Raw genomic sequence first — 24099 nt, forward strand, 5'->3', positions numbered from 1 at the left:
AATAAAATTTTGATCTCATATTGTGTCCAAGTCCCTTTAAAAAATTTTTAAAGACTAAATTTATAAATTAGAATGGTTGGGATGTTCAGAAATAAGATGTAGGTATGACGTATTCACTTTGATCCAATTTTTAAGGCGTCGAGCTAATGCTCGGCAGCCTTCTAGCGATCGTCTGGATTTCCAAATTCACGCTCTGCACCGCCTAGACGTTGTAAATGCGCAGAGCAAATAGTACTCTTGTAGGAGCTTTAAATGTTTCAGGATTAAATTATTTTGTCAATTGACTTGTGAGAAAATGCGGCTTTGTTGTGCTAGTTTTTAACATTTATTGCAAAACATACGTTTGCTTTATTCACATTATTACCTAACGTCATGTTTTTAATAGTGTGAAAACAGCGGAAGAATCTAGAAGTAGGGACTATTTATGGTAATAATGGCGTAAGGATATTGAAGTTGACTTAGTGTTATTAAAGATAAAAATGTAAGCTTTTTACATTAAAATAAAACTTCTAAATCTGAATGAATGCGATAAACTGATTATGTTGTGAAAAATTCACATTTCTTGTCCCATTTAAATTATACCGCTGACTATTTTCTGCGATATGTGTTAAGCGACATCACGTGACTGTCTGGAGATAGCGTGTCTCGGCGAAGCGAAGAAGAAGAAAAGTTTGCAGCTCTCTAGTTCTACCAAGTAAATCAGTAAAGGTATGTGCATTTTCGTTGCATTTTAAAGTTTATATTTATATATTTACCATATCAAAAGTGTTCTGTGTAATTATATTTGCGTACACTTTGTTCTCCCTTCATGTAGAGCAAACTCGCCGTGGCGTGGGTTTGTTTGTAAACAAACTTCATCGATTGCGGGGGGCATGTGGTAAACGGATATTGTTAGATATTTCTGCTGAGCGGGTGACATATAAACGATCGATATATATCTGAAGAATATAAAGTTTATATTTATATATTTACCATATCAAAAGTGTACTGTGTAATTATATTTGCGTACACTTTGTTCTCCCTTCTTTTAGAGCAAACTCGCCGTGGCGTGGGTTTGTTTGTAAACAAACTTCATTGATTGCGGGGGGCATGTGGTAAACGGATATTGTTAGATATTTCTGCTGAGCGGGTGACATATAAACGATCGATATATATCTGAAGAATAATAAATACTGGTAAATACAAACTGTGCAAAAATATAAAAGAAATAACTAGGGACGTTTATATACTATTAGCATAACTGATGGTTGAATTTCGTGAGAAAGAATAGATCGAATTGTAAAACAAGATTTTATTTGGGTTCTTGCGTGTATTTTTCTAAACATTATTGTACTTGAAATTGTTTCTTGGAGTTCCTAAATCAGTATTGTTTGCTTTTGATATCCTGTAGCTTTTAATAAAATCATCATAGTCAATCGAAACTTTGGGAAAATCTTGGAGTTTTTAGTAATTTTATCGTAGTTTTATTGATATATCTTGGAGAGATCTTGGAGTTTATTGATATATCTTGGAGTTTTCAAATATTGTTTGCTATTGATATCTTGGAGTTTTCAATGAAATCATCCTAGTTTATTGATATCTTGGAGAGATCTTGGAGTTTTCAAATCTTATATTTGCAATTGATATACATCTTGGAGTTGTCAATGAAATTATCATACAAATATATATATATATAGTTAATCGTCATCTTGGGAAAATCTTGGAGTTTTGAAATGATCACTGTTTATAGTTTGTAATTGTTTGTAGCAAATCTTGGGAGTTTTCAATTAATGATATTTGACTCTAGAGTTTTTTGCTAAATCATCGCATTTTTTGATATGTAGAAATTCGAAGATTATCTGTAAATTGTTGAGATCTTCATAAAATCTCTGAGATTTGTTTGAGAAACTGGGAATTGTAAATTACTGTTTTATTGGTTCAGCATTGAGCTTGCACTTAAGTGTACTAAGTGTATCTTATCATATCGGTTATTGAAAATGGGCATTGCTTTTGTTTTGTGGCGTATAAGGATAGGTTGTTTTAGTCCAAGGATAAACAGAGGTGCATCAAGCAATAAACATTTTTTTCCAGTATTTGCAACAAAAAAGACTGCTTGCATATTACTTAGTGCATCAATAAGATTATTGAAAGTGTGTTTATGTTTTTCACTGCTTTTGCTTTTATGTGGTGATGTGGAAGTAAATCCAGGACCTTTATCACAAAATATCAAATCAATCTTTCCAATTCTTGGCAGTTTTCACCAAGGAGATGAAAAATTTAGTCCTTTTTCTCGTGGAAGACAATGTATTGCATCTTGCATTGTGTTTCTCATTAAACTTCAATCAAAACCTTTTGAAAGTCACAAATGGAAAAGTGGAGATGTTGATGAAGTTTTACTTGAAGGGGATTTTCTGTATAGATTTACTAAGCAGATATCAAGTTGTTCAAAAGATTTTCTTGAACTGTGTGAATTGCCACCTTTTATTAAGTTGAATGATATATTCTTTCATTGGAAGGTGAAAAATACATACAGTGGTAGTATTAGTAAAAATTTTATAGGAGAACATCCTTTAGTCAGATTAGATATTGCTCTTGCAATGGGCTTATCTAGAGAATACACTTTTTGTATTTTTGTTTGTAAGGGAACTGCTGTTGCTATATCATATCAAAGTGGATTTTTTATTGTGTTTGATTCACATGCAAGAGATAATCATGGTCTTTGCTGTGTTAATGGAACAAGTGTTATTATTCTTAAGGAAACTCTTGGGGAGTTGTGTGCCCATTTGAGAAAGTCTGTAAGATGTGATGCAGATAAAGAAATTGAACAATACGATTTGCATGTTATTAATATTATTAAAACATCAGAACATTCTATCAAGTATAACTTAAAAGCATCTGAGCTGCATATTTGTCAAATTTCAAACAACTCAGACTTTGAAAGTACTGTAAGTGTTGAATCTTTTGCAAGTAAATCTGTTAATACTAGCAAAATTCAGTTAATTGATTTGCCATTTCTGAATTTAGACCCAAAAAATCAGAATGCTGTTAACCAAAAGAAACGTAAAAGGACAGGAGAAAGTTTTCAAAAAGCCAAGCTTTTTAAAAAGTGTGAAAATTATAGCAATGATCACATCAAATCAAAATTTCATTCACTAGTTTCACGTGGACCTGAGTATGTTTGTGTCAGCTGTAACCAAGTTTTCTTCCAACATTCTGTTGAAGAGTTTAAACTTACAAACAATCGAAACCCCTTTCCAGACCATTTGATAAATAAATGCATTGTTCGATCAAAAAGTGTAGATGACAAAGAATGGATTTGTAATCAGTGTAAAAAATATTTGAAAAGTGGGAAAATCCCACCATGTTCTGTTGGAAATGGTTTTAGGTTTCCAGATATTCCTCCAGAATTGAAAAACTTGACAAAATTGGAAGAAAGGTTGATAGCTCCTCGAATTCCATTTATGCAGATTAAAGAAATGCCTCGTGGTGGTCAGCTTGCTATGCATGGAAATGTTGTAAATGTTCCAGCAGATGTAAACAAGACAGTCAAAGTTTTGCCAAGAAATATGGATGCTAGTGAAACAATACCTTTAAAATTGAAAAGAAGTGTAAGTTTTAGAAATCACATAGCATTTGAGCAAGTAAGACCAGAAAGAATTTTAGAAGCCACAAAATGGTTAATAAGTAATAGCAAACTGTTTAGAAATGAAGGAATATCTTTGAATGCAGAATGGAATGTTATTAATGAGGAAAAGTTGTTGGAAGAAAATGAAATACTTAAGTCATTTAGAGATAGTGTGTCAAACACTGAAAATGACAATAATGGGATTATTGATGGTGATGAATGGTCAGAAGATGAAGGAACAGTTTTAAGACCATCTGGCAATTTTGATACTGTAATGCAACCAGCAGATTATCGTGAATATAATAGAATTTTATCTGTAGCTCCAGCAGAAGGAAACACTCCATTGGGTATGTTTCAAGATTTTAATGCAGAATTTCTCTCATTTCCTGCAATATATTGTGGAGAAACCAGGCAAAACAATAACTTGAGAGCAACAGCTGTACATTATAGTACCATTTGTAAGTGGGAATTAAGAAATTTTGACAGAAGAGTAGCAAAAAATGTCACCAACATTTTCTTTAAGTTAAAGAAATTGCAGATAAAACAAATTTCAGATAAAGTTTCTTTGGCAATGAGGAAATGCAAATTAAAAGGAAAAAAAATAACAGTAAATGAAGTTCTGTGTGAAGAATCCATTGATAAAATAATTAGGCATGATGAAGGTTACAGAGTTTTGCGAACTTTGCGTGGGTCGCCACCTTATTGGGAAAGAACTAAAAAGGACATCTTTGCAATGATTCGTCAACTTGGCATTCCAACTTGGTTTTGCTCCTTTTCGGCTGCTGAAACAAAATGGAAACCCTTATTACGTGTTTTGGCAAAACTTACCAAGAATATGAATTACACAGATTCAGATATCTTAAAAATGACTTGGTTTGAAAAAAATGAACTTATTAAAGCTGACCCAGTTACATGTGCAAGGTATTTTGATTACCGATTTCAAATGTTCATGAACAGTGTTTTGAAACATGATACCTCACCAATTGGGAAAATTAAAGACTTTTTTATTCGTGTGGAATTCCAACAAAGAGGTTCACCTCATGTTCACATATTGTTTTGGATTGATGGCGCCCCTTCATTAGGCAAAAACACTGACAATGACATGGTTACTTTCATAGATAAGTTTATAACATGCAAAAGAAACAGCAGGCTAGCTGAAGTGATAAATTACCAAACTCATCGCCATGCAAGAACATGCAGAAAGAAAGGCCAGTCTGTCTGTCGCTTTGGTTTTCCCTTGCCACCTCTTGATAAAACTATGATATTACATGGTTTTGATGAAAATAAACCAATTAATGAAGTTTCTGAAGCAAAGAAAAATTTTGTAAAAGTTTCTGAAGTTTTAGATAGCTTAAAATCAGGAGATGGATGTGAAACAACACTTGAAGCATTTTTGAAATCTTTAAAGATGTCTTATGATGACTACCTTCTAGCATTACGATCAAATATCAAACCTGGACAAAAAAAAGTTTTCTTAAAACGCAATTTATCTGAAATAAGAATCAACAATTACAATGAAATACTTATTGAATGCTGGGAAGCTAATATGGACATTCAATTTATTCTAGATCCATATGCATGTGCTGCATACATAGTGTCTTACATATCTAAAGGGCAGCGAGGTATGTCAAACTTGCTTAGTAATGCTTGTAGGGAAGCCAAAGAATCTGAACATGATATGCGCCAACAGGTACGTAAAGTAGGAAATACTTTTTTAACACATGTTGAGGTAGGAGCTCAGGAAGCTTGCTATTTAGTCTTGCAAATGCCATTAAGAAGATCATCAAGAGATGTAGTTTTTGTTGACACAAATGCTGAAGAAGACAGAGTTGTTCTAATGAAGCCTATGTCCATCTTAAAAGAACTTCCCAAAAACTCAACATCGATAGAGTCAGACAGCAATATCAAAAGATATCAACGTAGACCTTACACAATGAATAAATATTGCTTGGCAGACTTTGTAGCTCTTTTTAACATTCATTACCCTAAGAAAGGAAGTAAGAATGAGCAAAACTTACAATCATCCACTGAATCTGAAGATTTGCCAGAATCTCATTATGAGTTAGATGCAGAAGATGATCCTAAGTCTTTTGAAATAAATGAAAATGATTTGACAGAAGAGCATGTGTTCAAAGATGGATCTATAATGAGGAAAAGAAATAATGCAAAAGTTCTGTACTCTGTTGGTTTTAACAAAAACGATGACAAAGAGAATTTTTATAGAGAACAGATAATGCTCTACTTGCCTTGGCGAAACTATTCTGATATTTTAGGGGGTTATATTACTTACGAAGCAAGATATAATGATAATTCTGAAGAAATTGAAGTCAAAAGAAAAAATTATGTGTGTGCTCTGACTGAAAATATTGCTCAACTTGAAAGAGAAGTTCTTTCATCAGAAGATGAACCAACAGTTACAGAATCTCAGCACCAAGATGAATGTGATCTTGAAAGGGGATCAAATTTGTCAAAAGAATTTGAATGCTTTAATCCAGGAATCAACAATGGGAATAATGACTATGACCTAGCTTTAGATTTAAATATTGGAAGAAAGCAAATTGATTTTCAAGATGATCATGTTTCAATAGAAATGCCTGATGCTGAATTCCGTTCGATGGTGCAAACATTAAATGTTAAACAAAAAGAGTTCTTTTATCATGTTTTGAACTGGATAAAAACTGAACAAAATCCCTTATATTGCTTTCTTAGTGGAGGTGCAGGTGTTGGTAAAAGTGTTTTACTAAGGGCACTTCATCAAGCACTAATTAAGTATTTAAATCACAAACCTGGAGAAAATCCAGATGAAGTAAAAGTATTAATCTGTGCTCCAACTGGGAAAGCAGCTTTTAATGTTGGAGGATGTACAATTCATTCTGCTTTTAATATTCCTGCAGATCAAGGATTTCATTTTAAACCTTTAGATATGCAACAGCTAAGTACATATCAAACAAAATTCAGATGCTTGAAAGTATTGTTTATTGATGAAATTTCTATGGTAGGTAAGAAAATGTTCAATTTTATTAATCAACGTTTGCAAGAAATTATGGGTTGTCTTGAACCTTTTGGAGGTGTCTCGGTCATAGCATTTGGCGATTTGTTTCAATTGAAACCAGTTATGGATCAATGGATCTTTTCTTCTCAGTGTAGCAGTGAAAATATTGCATCATTAGGACCAAATCTTTGGGTTGATCATTTTCAAATCTTTGAACTTGAACAAATTATGAGACAGAGAGATGATGTCAAATTTGCTGAAATTTTGAATAGATTGAGGGAAGGAAATCAAGATGAAGAAGATATAAAAACCCTTAAAGAACAAATATTGCAGAATGAAAGTAACATTACTAGAAATTTGCCTCATTTATTTACAAGAAGGTGTGATGTTCAGCAGTACAATAAGGAAATTTTCAGTCACATAAATGAGTCAAATAAAACAATTGTTGAAGCATTTGACAGCGTATCGGGTGATTTGCCTAGCTCTATGTGTGAAAAAGTTTTATCAAAATTACCAGATGATGCTTCAAAAACTAAAGGTCTTACAAAATTTCTCTGTCTAGGAGAGGCAATGCCTGCAGAAATCTGTATTAACATTGATGTTGCAGATGGCATGACTAACGGTACACCATGTACCATAAAGAAGTTGGATTATCGTGTACCAAATTCAACTAGATGTAGTATTGTGTGGGTTGAGTTCTGCTCTTCAGACATTGGGAAAAAATGTAGAAAACAGTTTCAACATTTATATGAAAGACACATTTCGTTGTCATGGACTCCAATTTTAGAAATAACAAGAAAGTTTAACTTCAATTATTATAAGTCATTTTGTATAACTCGCCGCCAATTTCCATTGACTCTTGCTGCAGCAAAAACTGTGCACAAAGCTCAAGGTAGTACTTTAGATGGTGCTGTGATTGGACTTGGAAAGAAAAAAATAGACCACTTGCATTATGTAGCTTTAAGTAGAGTTCAAAAATTATCAAATGTTCATTTACTAAACTTTGATGAAAGCACCATTAAAGTATCAGATTTTGTTGTTGAGGAAATGAACAGACTAAGAACAACAGCAAATGTGTTTGTGACAATTCCTCTATTGTATAATATTGCAGGAAATGTCTTGAAAATTATCTTTCACAATTGTAGGTCATTTAAAAAACATTTTCAAGATATTAAAAAAGATTATAATTTATTATCTGCTGACATTTTTGCATTTGCTGAATCATGCTTAAGTGCAAGAGACAGCAACTCCAGATATGAATTGGAAGGTTTTGAAATTTCACGAAATGATGACCATTGTTGTAATGAAAGACCATACCATGGAACAATTGTGTACTCAAAAATAATGCCAAACCTTTTTCAGAAAAAAAATATATTCAATATAGAATTAACTCAGGGTTACATTTTGCACGGTGATTCACAAATAAATGTTTGTTTCGTTTATTGTCCACCTAAGCTTGCATCAATGAGTCTTTATAAAACATTTTTTGCATTTTTAGATAAGGAATTTGACTTTAAAAAACCTCACATCATTATGGGTGATTTTAATTTAGATTTCAACAAAATTAAGGACTTGCCAGCCTTCCTTCAGTATACTTATTCACTTTATCAACTTATAACAAAAGCTACCACAAATTACCAAACAACTTTAGATCATATTTACACAAACATTGATAAAAGGCTCATAAATTCTAGTGGAGTATTGGAGTCTTACTTTTCAGATCATAAACCTGTTTTCATTTCCTTGAATGAACTGTTGTAGAAAGGAAATATTCATCTTAAAATAAACCAGTGCTCAAATAATTAAAAGACCTACTTGTCCGATCAAACAAACTTCATGTTCAAAGTAAAAATTATTTTCTTTATTTCAGTATTAATATTACCATCACTGTAGTTGCAGTAAATAATTTTTTTTGAATTTGGTTATCTTTATAGATGAAGACACTTCATGAAATCTTTGAAAGTGGAGGTCAGTCCAGTGCTCCATACAACACTGCCTTAAAAGTTGTCGTTTGCGGAATAGGACAGGTTGTGCAGTACAGAAATGCCAGTGGCGATCAAAGAGAATCAGTGACGGTTGGATTTGCTGACCAATCTATGGCAGCAAAGGGAACATTGTATGACATGACAAAGAAAGACACCTTAAGAGTTGGGTCCACAGTCATGCTCATGAACTCCATAATTAAAAAGGACATGAAAACTATTGTCATCACCAACAAGTCAAAAGTCTTGAAGACAAGTCCACTGGAAGATGTGCCAAGAGAGAGAATTCAAGAAGGCCATGCTTTGGCATGTCCTCCTCCTGCCGAGACAGTTGAGATCAAGGCAGTCCACACATCCCCAGTTAAGACTCTCTTGACAATCAGAGGGCAAATAATATCAGTAAGTAATTAAAAAAAGAAAATCATATTTAATTTATCTGTTAATTTCTCTTTCATTAACAAATTAAGCTTGTATTTTAAAAAAAAAATTCTTGTTTTAGGAAGAAATGGAGAGAACTGTTAAAGTAGGGGGTGTAGACACCTCTGTTCGTGCTCTAAGGGTGAAAGATGAGTCTGCTGTTTGTAAAGTGACCTTGTGGAGGGATTTCGCCAAGAGGAAAACCTCGGTAGGCAGCCATATCAAACTAACTGATGTGGCCGTCCAACTTTTCAATGATGAAAAGTCTTTGTCAACAACCTCCCGCACAACGTTACAGGTATTGACAAGTGTTCTTATTAATTAATAACCTTAAAGAAATATTATTTGCATCACAAAAGTATTTATGCTTATATGTTCAAACCATTACTTTCTTTTCTCTAGGAAGTGGAATCTCCAGAAGTTAACAAAACAATGACATTCATAGCATTTGAGTGGATTGATTCCGAATTCTTGACATTAACAGCTGACACAGAAGATTTCCCAGAGTTTTCCATCTCTAAGGAAACCTTAAAGATTGCACTACAATGTACAGAAACTGAAGAAGTTGAGGAATGTTTACTGAGAAAACTCCCTCTTCGTGCAAACATAAACTTTAAGGAACGAGAGATTCTGCAAATCACAGTGTGCTAAGTGAATTGCAAATTATACAAGTAAAAAGTATTGATGCACAAAAATTGATGCAGAAAAAACATTCTACTGATTTTACCATCATTACTTTTACATTTGCCACCAACTTTTTGTTTGAAAGGGTTTATCTTTTTGCATAATATTTTTACAATACATGTTCAATTGTGCACGCTATAGAGCTTTTGAAACAAACTTTACTTTGTTTTTACTTTTACAATCATCACTCTTAAGCAATCTTAATTAATAATTGAGCAACGTATGATTTATTCGTTATTTCCATTTACTACAACAGAATTGTTTTTTTTTATAAATATTTGTTTTAACACACTATAACAAAAAGTATGTATGCATGTTCCATACCATTTTATTGTATTCACAAAGTAATGAAAAATTCTGTTGAATATACAATTGCAAATGTTTTTTAAACTACAATGTATTAAGATCAGCTTATTCAAATACTCAAAAATAATTCAGCTCTAGTGTAGTATTTCTATTATATTTTTTTTTCTTTGGAGTAACTGTTAAAATCAAGAAATGTTTCATTAGAAAACTCCCTCTTCAAGCAAACATAAACTTTAACAAACAAGAGATTCTGCAAATCTTGGTGTGCTAATCGAATTACAAGTTGTAAAAATGATAAGTGTATTGATACATGAAAATTGGTACAGAAAAACCTTCTACCGATTCTACCATCATTACTTTTACATTTGCCACCAAGTTTGTGCTTAAGAGGGTTTACCTAGTTGTATAATATTTTTACAAAAAATGAAAAATTCTGTTAGATGTACAATTGCAAACTTCAATTTAAATCTCTTTAATGCTATTAAGGTCAACTTATATGAATACTAAAGAATAATGCATCTCTAGAGTGGTATTTCTTCCTTTCTTTTTGTAATAGTTATTTCCATTTGTAACTGTTAATAGTTATTTTTATTTGTTTGTAAGTAGATACTAGAAATTGTTTGGAAAAAATAATTCCTGTTAGTACATTTTAAAGTATTATGTTTGTTTTGTCTGTAATTTTCTTTTATACTAGTCATTGTTGATCAGGTTGATATTTGTATACGCTATATACACTATGCAAGTCCCAAAATGAGTTTTCCTGAATAGATCTGTTATTAATTGTCCCTGTTTAAAGAACTCTCAATTGATATCTCTAATCATAAGCACAATTCCTGATACTCAGTTTTTTTTAATATCATTCCATTCCTTTATTACTTTATAAGGATCACTGTTCGATTTACAGATCTACACTTGCATATAAATGCCTTTTGACCAATCAAAAGACATATCCAGATTCTCAGGAAGAATTTACTATTCCATTGCAATAATATCATCAAGATTACTGTTCTCTTATAAAGGCCTATTGACTCATCATGAGCACATGTCCAGATACTCAGGAATTATTCATTGTGAAGTGCCATTTTTATTATACATTGCCAACTATTCCTGATATTTCATGTAGTAGTTTTTTTAGTTTATTACGATTACACTTGAGTAAACTTTTGGGAAACATTTCCTGTTTCTATTTGTTACACTTCTTTTCATTTTTTCATAATATCAAGATTACTGTTCTCTTATAAAGGCCTATTGACTCATCATGAGCACATGTCCAGATACTCAGGAAATATTCATTGTGAAGTGCCATTTTTATTATACATTGCCAACTATTCCTGATATTTCATGTAGTAGTTTTTTTAGTTTGTTACGTTTACACTTGAGTAAACTTTGGGGAAACATTTCCTGTTTCTATTTGTTACACTACTTTTCATTTTTTCATACAAATATCATTTTAGTCTAAGACTGTGCATACAAATGATATTCCATTCAATAACCAAGCCCAAAGTGCCATTTATACAAGAAATAACTTTAAAAACTTATATTACAAAAGAGTTATTTTCTTCTGCTAATGTTGTTTATTCACTCTAAAATATAGGATCGTTCTTGTTCACCATATACAGTAATGTTTACATCATTTTTGAAAACTAAATGTAGTTTTTTATATCAACATTTATAACATGTCTCCTGTACGCAAACTATTTGTTATTGCATTAACATGCATCACTGCCAAATTATATTTAAATAAAAGAAATGTTTTTCCCTGTATATAAATGTTTTTTGTGTTGTTTATTATGATAAATTTATATTTCACAAATTTTGCATGTAAAGAATGTGGGAAACAGAAATAAGACCATAACACAAAAAGAGTGCTTGGAGGTGACAGTGACATGTTCATTATGGACTTGGAAATACATAATCTCGCAAGATGCAAAACTCAAGGTCCCTTTTGTAGTTGTAGAGTGGCTCTCAGCCTCTGTCATTGTTACAAACTTTACCTTTAGTATGAAATAGAAATTTTTAGATATCCAGACTAAACAAGATGTTAAAATGTAAATATAAGCATTAAATCATTGATAACTTGAAAGATACAGCTTTATGACTGCAACAATATCTGCATGCAAATTTTCATAACGTTATATTACGCATAACTCAATTTGCATGCACACACCCCTTAAGTAATGAGACTTCATCTTCAATAAGAAAAATGATTGCTTAAATGTAAAAGAAGAGTTTATATTGTGTTCAAATGAATGAATAAAAAACCATTATTTGCATAGATGACATTACAATTCCAAATAATCAGCATGTACAGTTTTATGATCTTAATTTTAAAAGAATAACAATTTTTACACTTTCCAAATCCATTTCGACAATATCAACATCTCAATAAAACATTACTCATAACTGCTTCAAAATATGACTGTTTCAACTACCTTAAGCTTGACGCCTTTGTGGCCTTTCAGGCCTTTGATTTAAAGATGGGGCCTTAAAAAAGAAAGTTGTGTGTTTTGGTTAACCCGACCTAATCTACAAAAATGTCCTAATCCTACCATTTGTAGATTTCTGTTTTTATCTGATTGTGAATTTTATGTTATTTCTAATAAGAAATCTGTTTTAAATATAACACAAACTAACATTTTTAGGATTCATGCAGAAAAAAATTATATAATATGAATGAAAAATCCCTAACTACCTAACTTAATTTTTCATCGTTGTTACCCTAAACACTCAATTTTGTTTATAAGGCTAGGTTGGATTGAAGAGCTTTGACCAACCCATTTAAAATGAGTTTGCTAAGTCTGACTTTTTTGTTATTACGGTATGAAAAATTATTATATACAAACCATTTATCTTAAGAAGTTATGGACTTTCTCCTAGTTTTGCTGAAAGATTTGAGATCCTTAAGAAATGCATATTCAAAGTGAATATAAATTATTTCTTTAAGCAAATCGGATGAAAAAAGAAACCGAAATGCATCATGGTAATGTTTACAAAACAGAATTGTTTGATTTCATCATCCGAAGGATTGGGGTTAATTATTCATCTTTCATGCTCTGCATTTTTGAAAAGAATGGAAACTTAATCAGAAATGTTGGAGAACAAAATTGATTGCACACAACAGGGATGGGGTAATTGAAAAAAGTATTTGTAATTGAGTGTAATTAATTACATTTTTCAAAGTAATTGAAAGTAATTGGTAATTGAGTCTGTCTTCAATTACAAGTAATTGAATGTATTTAAATACATTCCAAAAATATTGTGTATTTACAATTACTTTTCAATTACATCTCAATTACTTTTCTTCAAGTTTAAGATATAATAAAGGTGTCTTATAATGATAAATAGATTTAATACATGTTTGGCATGGACTTTTGTTTATACAATAATTAAATGTCCCATAATGTTTCATACATGTATGTTTATACAGTATGACACACTGCCCAGAGCAATAGGTAAAGATCTAATTTTGTGGAGGTGTGAACTCCTCCAATACCCAAGAACCCCAATTGATTTTAGACTGAACTGATTTTAGACTCAAGGGAATCAAAATTTCTCATTCTTGTGAATTATAGCAATTATTATTTATATACTGATATGCTGTACTGCCAAAAATTGTACTTTCACAATAAACATAGTTTTAATATGTGAATAAAAATAAATTCACTATAGAGAAAATATTATTCAGAACAAAAAATGAACTCAATGGTACTTAATGAATTTAATGTTAGAGAAAATTTTCAAGAAATCTGATCTGAACCGAACTATACAACCTTTAAGAAAATAACCGCACATAAAGCCCTGTATATCTTAATGTTGTTAATATATGTATATGTTCTCAAGATTTAAAAAAATAAAAGTAAAGTAATTGAAATGTAATTAATTACATTTATCAAAGTAATTGAGAGTAATTAATTACATTTTAAAAAATCAATGTAATTGTAATTGCAAGTAATTGATAAAATTGTCAATGTATTTGAAAGTAATTAGTTACTTTTCAAAGTAATTGACCCCAACTCTGGCACACAAGTTTATTTTTAATAGGCCTTAACGGTATAACCTTTATTTTTGTGATGTCGAAGTCATATCAATACAACAGTTATTGTCTCGGCATCAGTGGCAGACTTTAACATGAGAATTATCAATAAAAAATCTTGATACGTTTTTATGACTATTAATTGTTTTGTTAACAGATGTTGTACATTTTTCATTGAAATTTGGCTTAATTGACTGGAAAAACTACTACAATGTCTATTATTATAGATATACTCAGCATAACCATCGTTTAAAAGTGGGCACAAAATTTGATATAAAATTGGAACAAGCAGCTTAAAATTAATTTAAATTTATTGGAAATATATTGCATGTCTGTGATATGATGAAAACTCATATAATGATGGAGAAAATTTGTATATGTTATGTGAATAGCTGAATTTGTAAAGATTTCTTTTAATATAGAGTTGTGGAAATAAATAGTTTGTTTTTCAAATTTACTTTGTGCTAGAACATTTAATGAAGAGAGCAAAGAGAAAAACAAGCTTCTAATTCATAGACTCATTGAAAATTGGGTCAGGGTCAGTTCAGTTTATAAATTGTTATTCATTGCTGGCTTAATTTTTTGAATATAAAGATTAATTAAACTGATTGCAGATTGTGGGGTTTACTTGAGTATAAATATATAATTAGAAATCATTGTTTTATCTGATTACCGGTAAATGAAGTTTTAATTTACTTGTTATAAATTTGTGAGATGTTTTAACTTGTCTTTAACTATTAATTTGTTGAAAAACAATTCCTCTCTAAAATGTACATATCAATACACATGCATGCATAAAATTAGATTTAATGAAATGAATCTAATTCAAATTAATTAATGGAATTTAATGATTTTTATTCTACAGTGATATATTTTTATATTGTAAACTAACTTCATTGTGAATATCTGTGGGCTCGGTAAAATTATTGTGGGTTTGTATTGGTTGAAAAGTTGGGAACCCACATGGCCTCTGGGTTTCAAAATGTTATTTGCAACTCAGCATAAGAAATTATGTTTTTGATCCTGTGAAGTTGTTAGCTTGAAGAATGATAATTGTTCAATAAAAATATATTGGATATATTTCTTTTATCGATTAATTTCAACTGTTTTTCTTTCACAGGTATGTTTATTTTTATTAAAAATCATCAATATAAGCTAGCTAGACTATAATTCGTATTGTTTATTGTTTTGGTAGGGACCGTCACCACTGACACTGTTCATTATGGAAGATTTGTTAGTGAGGAGATATGCCAATGGTGGGATGTTTGGAACTGGTTTTGCCCTGTCATCTGCGTCTTCGTTCAAGACCGTCATTTCAATAGTGGTAAATGAGAAGCATTTGCAAACCATTAGGGAAGGGATGAGCTTCATTTTGTTGAAGTTCGCCACGCTGCAAGATGGTACAGTAAAGATCGGGCAAAACACTGTGGTGAGTAGATTTTTCTTTAAATGTGGTATACTTAATATGGGGTGTATTTGAATTTTTATATCTTTGTGTGGGTTTATTCCTTTACATGAAGATTGAAGTTTTATTGTAAATTTTAAGTTGGTTGGTTAAAAAATGGATAGTGTATATGTTGTATTTTAATATTGTGACATTGTATTGTTGCTTTTAGAATTCAAATTTCATAATGGGAGTGTCATATGTGAGGGTTATGAAAGGCATTTTTGTGGTTAGTTTTTATTCAATACTGGTTTTCAAAAATTTACTGATCTGTTTGGTATGAAATACTGGTACTTTCTGTATATTCGTTTGGGAGGTCAGGAAATAACATAAATATTGCCATTTTTACAGGGATATTGTAGGAATTAAAGGAAATTTATGGTGTTTTTCATCATCGTAATGGTTAATGAAAAATGCTGTTTTCAAACATGAGGGAGATTTTAGTGTCTTATATTGAAAAAAAATTTTCTGGGATGTTGAACTGTGATTAATAGCTTTAGATAGTGAAATTTTGGAACAAAATTAACCTTTCATATTCCATTTTTTTTTTCATGTTAGAGGTAATGGGAGCTTCCTGTTGAATTGTTTGTGTTGTTTTGTTAGCTAATGTTTGAAGCTGTATTGATTACATTCTTAAAATTGTGCAGCTATATGCATTTCTTATAGCTAAGCACATGAATGCACGCTGATATATCTTTTTTAGATTCCAAATTGTTCTTGGAGTGAATGTCGCAGATTTTTTAGTAAATCAAAGTTGTTGTTTGTGTAGCAAACATATATGACTGTCGTCATGAGAAAAGGGCCCTTAAGGTCAAAATTTCACAATCTCACTTTTTTGTCAATTCTGATTAGTCAACTCTTTCTGAATACAAATATACTAAGATATCCAAGATCTTGTGTGTTTTAAGCATTTTATGGCAATTTTAGCAAAAGATGTTAATACGACTTTGACGTAGCTCATCGAAAACGTCACGACGTCACGAACGTCAATTTTTTTTTCTTTTATACTTTCTTTCATCGTCTTTAATTGTTTGAATTAGAGTAAAATTTTCTACAATTCTAGATTTTTTTACAATTTTAACAAAAGAGATCAAAACATTTTAAATATCCAGATATAGTTAATGTTCTGCACACATCTGATGACTCTACATGCAATAACCCCCCCCCCCCCCCCCCCCCCCCCCCGAACATAAGATAGATCGATAAAGGATATCTAAGGAAAACAAATATCAAACTTATCCCCAACCTTTAAATAAATTAAAAGTTTTTTAAGCTGCCGAGAAGCAAATTGATTAAGCAAACATGTAACAAACATAAAGATGGTCAAATTCGATGCCCATGTTTCCACCATTTCAGGACACTGTCAAATTGCATACACATATTTATTTTCAATAAGAGAAATATTTATTCTTTTTAATTAACTTTTTGCAGGGAAATTTTATCGCATATTTACTGATATTACTTTTTAAGTATCTTCATAATTCTAATGCAAGTTTATAATCAATTATAACTGTTTTTGAAAATCGGATGTTATGGTGTTGAATTATTGTCATGATTTCTCTTCTCTTTTATACGTTATCAACACTTAATTCTTTTAAAATTACCGATGGAAAAAATTGGCTTTGACTGTCTCACTGACAAGTAATTACAACTACAAGAATGTTGACAGTTGATTTGAGAAAAAAGATTTTAACAAAAATGGCATCTTATATTTATAAATTAAAATTTACATCCACTAAGTATTATTCCCTCTATTTTTTACGAAAATTGATTGTAATTCACAGCTGTATAGAAACAGACAGGACTGAAATCTACTCGGTCCAGTTCTAACCACGCAGTTTACCGATCGGTCAAAATCTTCAGCATCCAATGAAAAATCACGGATTGCATTATGATACTAACTCAAATTCCCATATAAGACGCTTTGGCTACAGCTTTTATCTAACGTACTGGTGTACATTAACAATAATCTACTTTTACTTACTTTTTACGATCAATTCAATTTATTTATTTATTTATTTAATGAAAGATGCGAATATAATCAATAAAATACTGTCTTCGGTGATACATGCGGGCTATAAAGATAGCCACATTACAGAACGCGGGTTACATTATTTTTTTCGGTATTGATCGCTCCTTTTTGTTTATGTGTATATATACTAGAAAACGCCATAGATGGGGATACATGGTCTAACTACTTCACTACCTTATCCAAAACACCAGAAAAATATAAAAACAGAATCACCACGATTGAATCACAAATAAACGAATTACTAAATAGTAAAACTGTAAATTCTTTTAGCAAATTGGATTTTAGGATAACAGCTCTTGAAATCCAAAAAGCCATTACTTCTTTGAAATCGGGCAAACGCCCTGGCCTAGATAATATCTCAAATGAAATGATAAAAGCATCTCAATTTTTTGTTAATCCCTGTATTCTCAAACTGTTTAATATTGTTTTAACATCAGGAATTTATCCAGAGAAATGGCTAGAGGGTTATACTACACCCATTTTCAAATCAGATAATCCTAAGTTACCACAAAACTATAGAGGAATAACCATAAACAATAGCATAGGAAAACTTTTTAATATCATTTTGAATAATAGACTTGATACATACTTAATAGATAACAAAATAATACATGAAACTCAAATAGGCTTTTCAAAGAAATCCAGAACATCAGACCACTTATTTGTAATAAAATGCTTAGTTGATAAATATATCAATACTGGTAATAAGAAACTATATGCATGTTTTGTAGATTTTCGTAAAGCCTTCGATACGGTTATACATGAAGGCATTAAACTTAAACTTTTACAGTTAAATATAAATGGCCTTTTCTTCAATATATTGTGTAATATGTACAGACAAAGCAACAATTATGTAAAAGTAGGTAACAAATTAACTTAATTAATTAAGAAATAGGAGTTCGACAGGGAGATGTCATAAGCCCAAACATTTTTAAGATATTTTTGAATGATTTTTCAAAATTGCTTGATAAAGAAAGTATAAGATCTATCAACCTATCTAAAAAGAACATTAATTCACTGCTATATGCTGATGACCTAGTATTATTATCAGACTAGATATACTTGAAAAATACTGCAAAGACTGGTGCTTAGAAATTAATACAAGCAAGACTAAAGTTGTCATTTTCAACAAAAGTGGTCACCTTATTAATGAGAAGTTCAGTCTTGAAAATTCACATTTAGAATGTGTTAACAAATATAAATATTTAGGTATAATCATGTCCTCATGTGGCTCATTTAAAGAAGCAAGATCTGATCTATATAATAAAGCTCTCAAGGCCTCTTTCAAACTATTTAAAGACCTAAACCCTACCCAAGCTCCTATCAAGACATTTTTACATCTCTTTGATCATATGATAAAACCTATTGCATTATATGGCTGTGAAATTTGGGGATCTCTTACATCACGCATACAAGAAAAAGACAAACATCTATATGATACCTTTAAATCTTGGGAAATGGAAAACTTAAATATCAAATTTTGTAAATATTTATTAGGAGCTGGGAAAAAAAGCACAAATATTGCAATTATCTCTGAATTAGGACGATATCCTCTGTATTTTTCATTGATTCAAAGCATCTTATTATACTGGCATAGATTCCCTGCTTCACCATGCGTATAAAGAAACTATTAATCTTAGTCTATCCAATGTTAACTCTTGGTACAAAAGCTTAGTCTATTTTAGTAAGAAAATTAATATTTCACTCTCTATATGTAAAAAGTACAAAACCACATGTTTTAAACAACAAGTTAAGAAAATTTTAAGAAAACATTTTTTAAATTACTGGGCATTAAAACGTGAAGAGGGCCTATCTCTGGAAAACTTGATACTTATTTTTTATATAAAGAAAATTTTACAATGGAATCATATATGTTTATCCATTCTCATAATTTGAGAAAAATACTTTGTAGATTCAGAATAAGTGCACATGACTTACGAGTTGAAAGAGGTAGATATGAATTTACAAAAAATAATACTGGTCAAAGAATTCCTTTAGAAAGAAACAAAAGGACATGTTTATTATGTAACCAAAATTGTGTAGAAGATGAAAGTCACTTTCTTACTGAATGTCTATTATATAAAGAAGAAAGAAATTCATTTTTCCATTATGTCTCAATACTGAACAAAAACTTTATACTTTTAACAAAGAAAGACAAATTTATCTGGTTAATGTCGAATGAAGACAAAATAATAATTACAAAGTTAAGTGAATTTCTGATCAATGCTTTCAAAAAAAGACAGAATACTTTGAGATCTAAATGACCGGTGAATTACTTGTACAAATCATGAAACTATCTTTATATTTGTATAAATTACCTTTATGACTATATATTATATGCACACTGTTCATATGTTTTGACATACTGATGTACATTTGCACGGCTATTACAAGTTCATGTATGTCATTGTGTATGGACTATTTTTATATGTTGAATCTATTATTTAGGCATTTCTATCTAATATCTGTAATCTTGTATGCCCTCTGGGCCCGAAATTGGAAATAAACTATTATTATTATATACTTGTACACCCCTAATTATGTGTATCAAATACGACAGACCAACAAAATACAAAAGCCACCCCACGTGCTGAATCTGCATTTTTGACTTTTTTTTTCAAAATGCAAGATTGCAAATAAATATCAATAAGACTTCTGCATTGATAATATCCATTCTTTTGCACTAACTGGTAGTACAGTGCCGATAGACGTAGCTACTCAGTGAGAAGTAACATTTTTACATGTTGACTAAATTTAATTTTCTTATTATCGATGTTACACGATGAATGAATGATTCTCTCTCTCTCTCTCTCTCTCTCTCTCTCTCTCATTGAAAACAAATATCGGCCAAGTGATTATCAATTTTAAACAAAATGACAAATTAAATGATAGATGTTTATAGAGCGCATAAAGTTGCATACGGTATTCCGAAGTTTTAAGAAATATCGCGATTCTCTTATTTTTTTTATTGCTGTACATTTTAACAAACACACATAAACATTAACTTCAGTATCATCGAAATTTGTTTCTTGTATAAAAAAGAAAAGATGAGAAACCATCATCTATGAAGGTGAATTGTACGGCCATGCATGTAATTAATTGTAAATGTCGCACATGTAGTGTTTATATAAATTCATCGATAAACATGAATTGATTTATAAAACGGCAATTTTATCGACTTGATATTAAACGTATAGTAGTATAATGATTGCGTTTACAAACCTGTTTAATTTAAGGAATTTTGAATCATGTACGTAACTGATTTGAGATGAATATAATCATGTAAATGCTATAAATCCATGAAAATGTGGAGAGCTTTCAGGCATGTTATGAATGATTTTTTTTTAATGTGAGTTAGCTCAAAAAGTACACACAACATGTGGATTTGGGTTGTTGAATTGCAAAAGAAAACAAAATATGTTGCGCTCAAACAATAAACAGGTTTTTCATTCATAAAGGTATATATATACTATTAGTCTTTTATGTTGTTTCATAAAAGGCACTTTACATGAAAATGTCACGAAGAATCAGATTGTTCCATGAAATTAAATGCGATATATCAGAGTAGATTTTTACGCTGTCAAAATATTTCTCAAACTCTTCTAATCCGTTAGTTATAGCTTTTTAATTCGTTAAATAAGTTCAAAATTTTATCGCAAATTCTTAAATTGTAGTTGAATATGCAAGAATCTATTTTGTATGTTGGCAGTAGCACTATAATTGAGACATAGCCGCTTCTCTCGTGTTCCTTCCGACTATAGCTAATTTAAAAAAGTGAAGAATCGTCTCCCGTGAGGTGAACTTCCAAACTTATGATTTGAAATATTTGACTTGTATTGTTTCACAGTAATTACTGCACAGATAACTGTTAGATTTGAACAATACTGCTCTGCATCGATTCGGTATGTCTCAGCCTTCATTACCCCTCTGATCAACAACGAGTGTGCAGTGTAGTTTTTTTTTACTTTATTAAATCATACATGTATTGCTCATGCAAACTAAAGTTGTATAATTTTACTCAGATTACTTTATAAATCATCATCGGAAATCCACTACCAATCTCGCATTCAATTACACGCGTATGGGAGAGTGGTCTTTGGTTTCTAACAATGATTTATAAAAAAGTGATTTCAAATTAGAGTATATTTTCATCACACACTAGAATGTAAAATGTGGTGTTTTAGTTTCATATCGGATGCAAAAGCAGCAATTTTACGACGTCTCAGCATCAATTTGTATGCAATATGACGCGTTCAAAATGTATAGATATTGATGTTACATGTGTATATTTTATTTATCAAATATTTATTTTCTAAATCAACATGTGTTATTTGACTGAAAAAATATTAATTGCGGTATAAAAACAAGGCCAGACTCTAATTATTCAGAAAACACAACACAGACGCAGAAAAAAAATAGAAACAGAAAATAAAAAAAACTGCGTTTAAAATGCCGCAACTTTGACGTCGTTTTCTGAGCATTGTGACGTCAAAAGATAAGGGCCCTTTTCTCATGACGGCAGTCATATGTTATTAAATATCAATGTTAAATCATGATATTGTGGAATCATATTTCACTCTATTCATGGGTAGCCGAAATGTTCAGGTTCGTACGTTGGGATTGAATTTCATTGGTAACAATATTTTATGTCTTGGCTGATGGTTTTGTGTGGTTTCATGTGAGATGAATTTTTAATTGAGTGTAGCAGGTCAGTGCCGTATAGGTTTTTATCAGTACTTCGTGTTGTGTTTATTTTTGTTTTGAGACTGAATTTGACATCTACATTAAGAATTAAACTTTACTAAATTATAAATAAGGTATGAAAACGACTTTATCTCAATATAGATAAACCAGATATAATAAACCAAAACTCAAAAGTGAATGAAAACCAAGATTAGCAACCCTTTATAAATTTATTATAACGAAATAAGAACACAAGTCAAGAGCAGGTACTTAAAATCCCCTGTGCAACCCTAAAACTGAACTTTAACAGGGACCTCAAATAGACAGACAAGAGAAACCAGCCGTCTCCCTCGTCAAATAAGGACTTACATGGGTTTATATACGGAAAAGAGAACAGACAACTGTCATTAATGTTATTGGCTATCGTATAAAGTAGGCGTTATCAAACTAATAGATTAAATCACATCGGGATCGAAATGCTAATAATAATAAATATTAACGAACCCCCGATCTACGACATGAGGTTGTCAATGGAGCTATATTTTTAGCATATTTTTACTGATTTTGACAATTCTCTTTGTGTTAATTTCAGGTTATGCACACTAAGAGACCCTCCACCATGGACGAAAATGTTGTGAGGAAGTTTACAAATCCACCAATGGTGGATGAGCTGGGGAGGATTGCGTCACTGGACAACAAAATGAGGGTGTCAGTAAAAGGAGAAGTGTCTAATGTAAGTTGTTGTGATATTTTGAGAGATAAGAATCTAACATATTGTGGAAGTGATTGATGTCTTCTGTAAAAACTAAAAAGTGATAGCCACACTGAGGTTTTTGCATCGACCAGAGTCTTGAAATATTCTGATGACTTATAGTGGGCTTGATGTTGAAGACCTAATTTAATGTATTGATTTGATTGTTGAGTGAAGCTGATATAGACATATATAGAGAAATACCTTTATGTTTGGATAGGTTGATGTATCTACTAGTATATGAATTGTTGAAAGATAGGATTTGAAAGCTCTATCTATTTTCTGCAAACTTAATGGTTACCGGTAATTTGTGCATTGGCTTTATTATTCCCCTTATTGATATGACATGAAGTATTACACAAGGACGTTGATTTTACGATGCCGATATGATGTTTGAAAGCAAATACTTAAATTACCACAATTTTTGCTTTCTTAATGGATTTATGTGTGCTTTTCTTTTAATTTCGTTTTTGATTTAGGCTTCAATTATTATGTCATTTATCGGCATATTGAACTAAAGTTATTCATATTTTGATGAATTAGTTTGTGAATTTGTTACCTGAAATGTTTTCTTCCAACTGGTATAGGGGTAATGAAATGCATTTAATCATATTTGTCACCTTGATGGTATTTGTCACAGCACCTTTGTTTGGTGTATTGAATGCAAATGTTTGGTGCATGTGCATTTTTATTTTTCTTATTGGTGTGTTTAAGGTATCGGGCATCATTGAGACAAATGAAACAAAAAGAAAGATTGTCACTCTATCTGACGGTAATGCAACAGTGGACGTTAAATTATGGGGAGAGCTGGCATCCTTAAGGATTTTCAGTGGTTCCGTTGTGGAGATCTCCTGCGTGCACGTGGATTTATACCAGGGCAGGAGATCATTAAACTCATCTGCGAGCACAAAAGTTAAGGTAATATTGGTTATTTTTATTGATGATGTCGAGTCATATTTGACAGATGACAATGTTTGATGGGAGTTGATCTTATCATTCAACATTTTTAAAAGTGCATGGTTGTAGTATTTGTAGATTTATGTATAGAATAAGTATTTAGTTTTATATAAATCGCATACTATTTACTCTCATATTTTGCATTTAGACCAGAATAGCACTTTATTAAGATTTAGATCAAGGTCAAACTGTTACGTGTGTTATTTTCAATTTC

At 31.1% G+C, this 24099-nt stretch overlaps 2 protein-coding genes across 2 annotated transcripts in view; both read left to right on the forward strand.

Annotated features, from left to right (window-relative positions):
- LOC105337710 (uncharacterized) overlaps nt 1-24099 on the forward strand; it is a 32532-nt gene that overhangs the window by 3071 nt on the left and 5362 nt on the right. Inside the window, exons 3-5 of the mRNA XM_011442572.4 lie at nt 15214-15447; nt 22770-22910; nt 23643-23846. Of these exons, the coding sequence (XP_011440874.2) occupies nt 15214-15447; nt 22770-22910; nt 23643-23846 (579 nt within the window). The remainder of the gene's footprint in view (nt 1-15213; nt 15448-22769; nt 22911-23642; nt 23847-24099) is intronic.
- Nucleotides 155-11503, forward strand: LOC105330318 (uncharacterized). The gene is made up of 4 exons (XM_011431935.4): nt 155-708; nt 8531-8977; nt 9078-9293; nt 9398-11503. Exons 2-4 carry the CDS (start codon nt 8531-8533, stop codon nt 9644-9646), a joined length of 912 nt encoding a protein of 303 aa, XP_011430237.1. The 5' UTR covers nt 155-708; the 3' UTR covers nt 9647-11503.

The sequence above is a fragment of the Magallana gigas genome, chromosome 3, assembly GCF_963853765.1.
Source record: "Magallana gigas chromosome 3, xbMagGiga1.1, whole genome shotgun sequence".
Taxonomy (NCBI): domain Eukaryota; kingdom Metazoa; phylum Mollusca; class Bivalvia; order Ostreida; family Ostreidae; genus Magallana; species Magallana gigas.

Bases quoted from the DNA above. Each gene is read 5' to 3' on its own strand.
- LOC105330318 (XM_011431935.4), top strand. From the start codon at position 8,531: ATGAAGACACTTCATGAAATCTTTGAAAGTGGAGGTCAGTCCAGTGCT. The intron at 8,978-9,077 runs GTAAGTAATTAA...TTCTTGTTTTAG, and splicing joins TCAGAGGGCAAATAATATCA to GAAGAAATGGAGAGAACTGT. The intron at 9,294-9,397 runs GTATTGACAAGT...TCTTTTCTCTAG, and splicing joins CCTCCCGCACAACGTTACAG to GAAGTGGAATCTCCAGAAGT.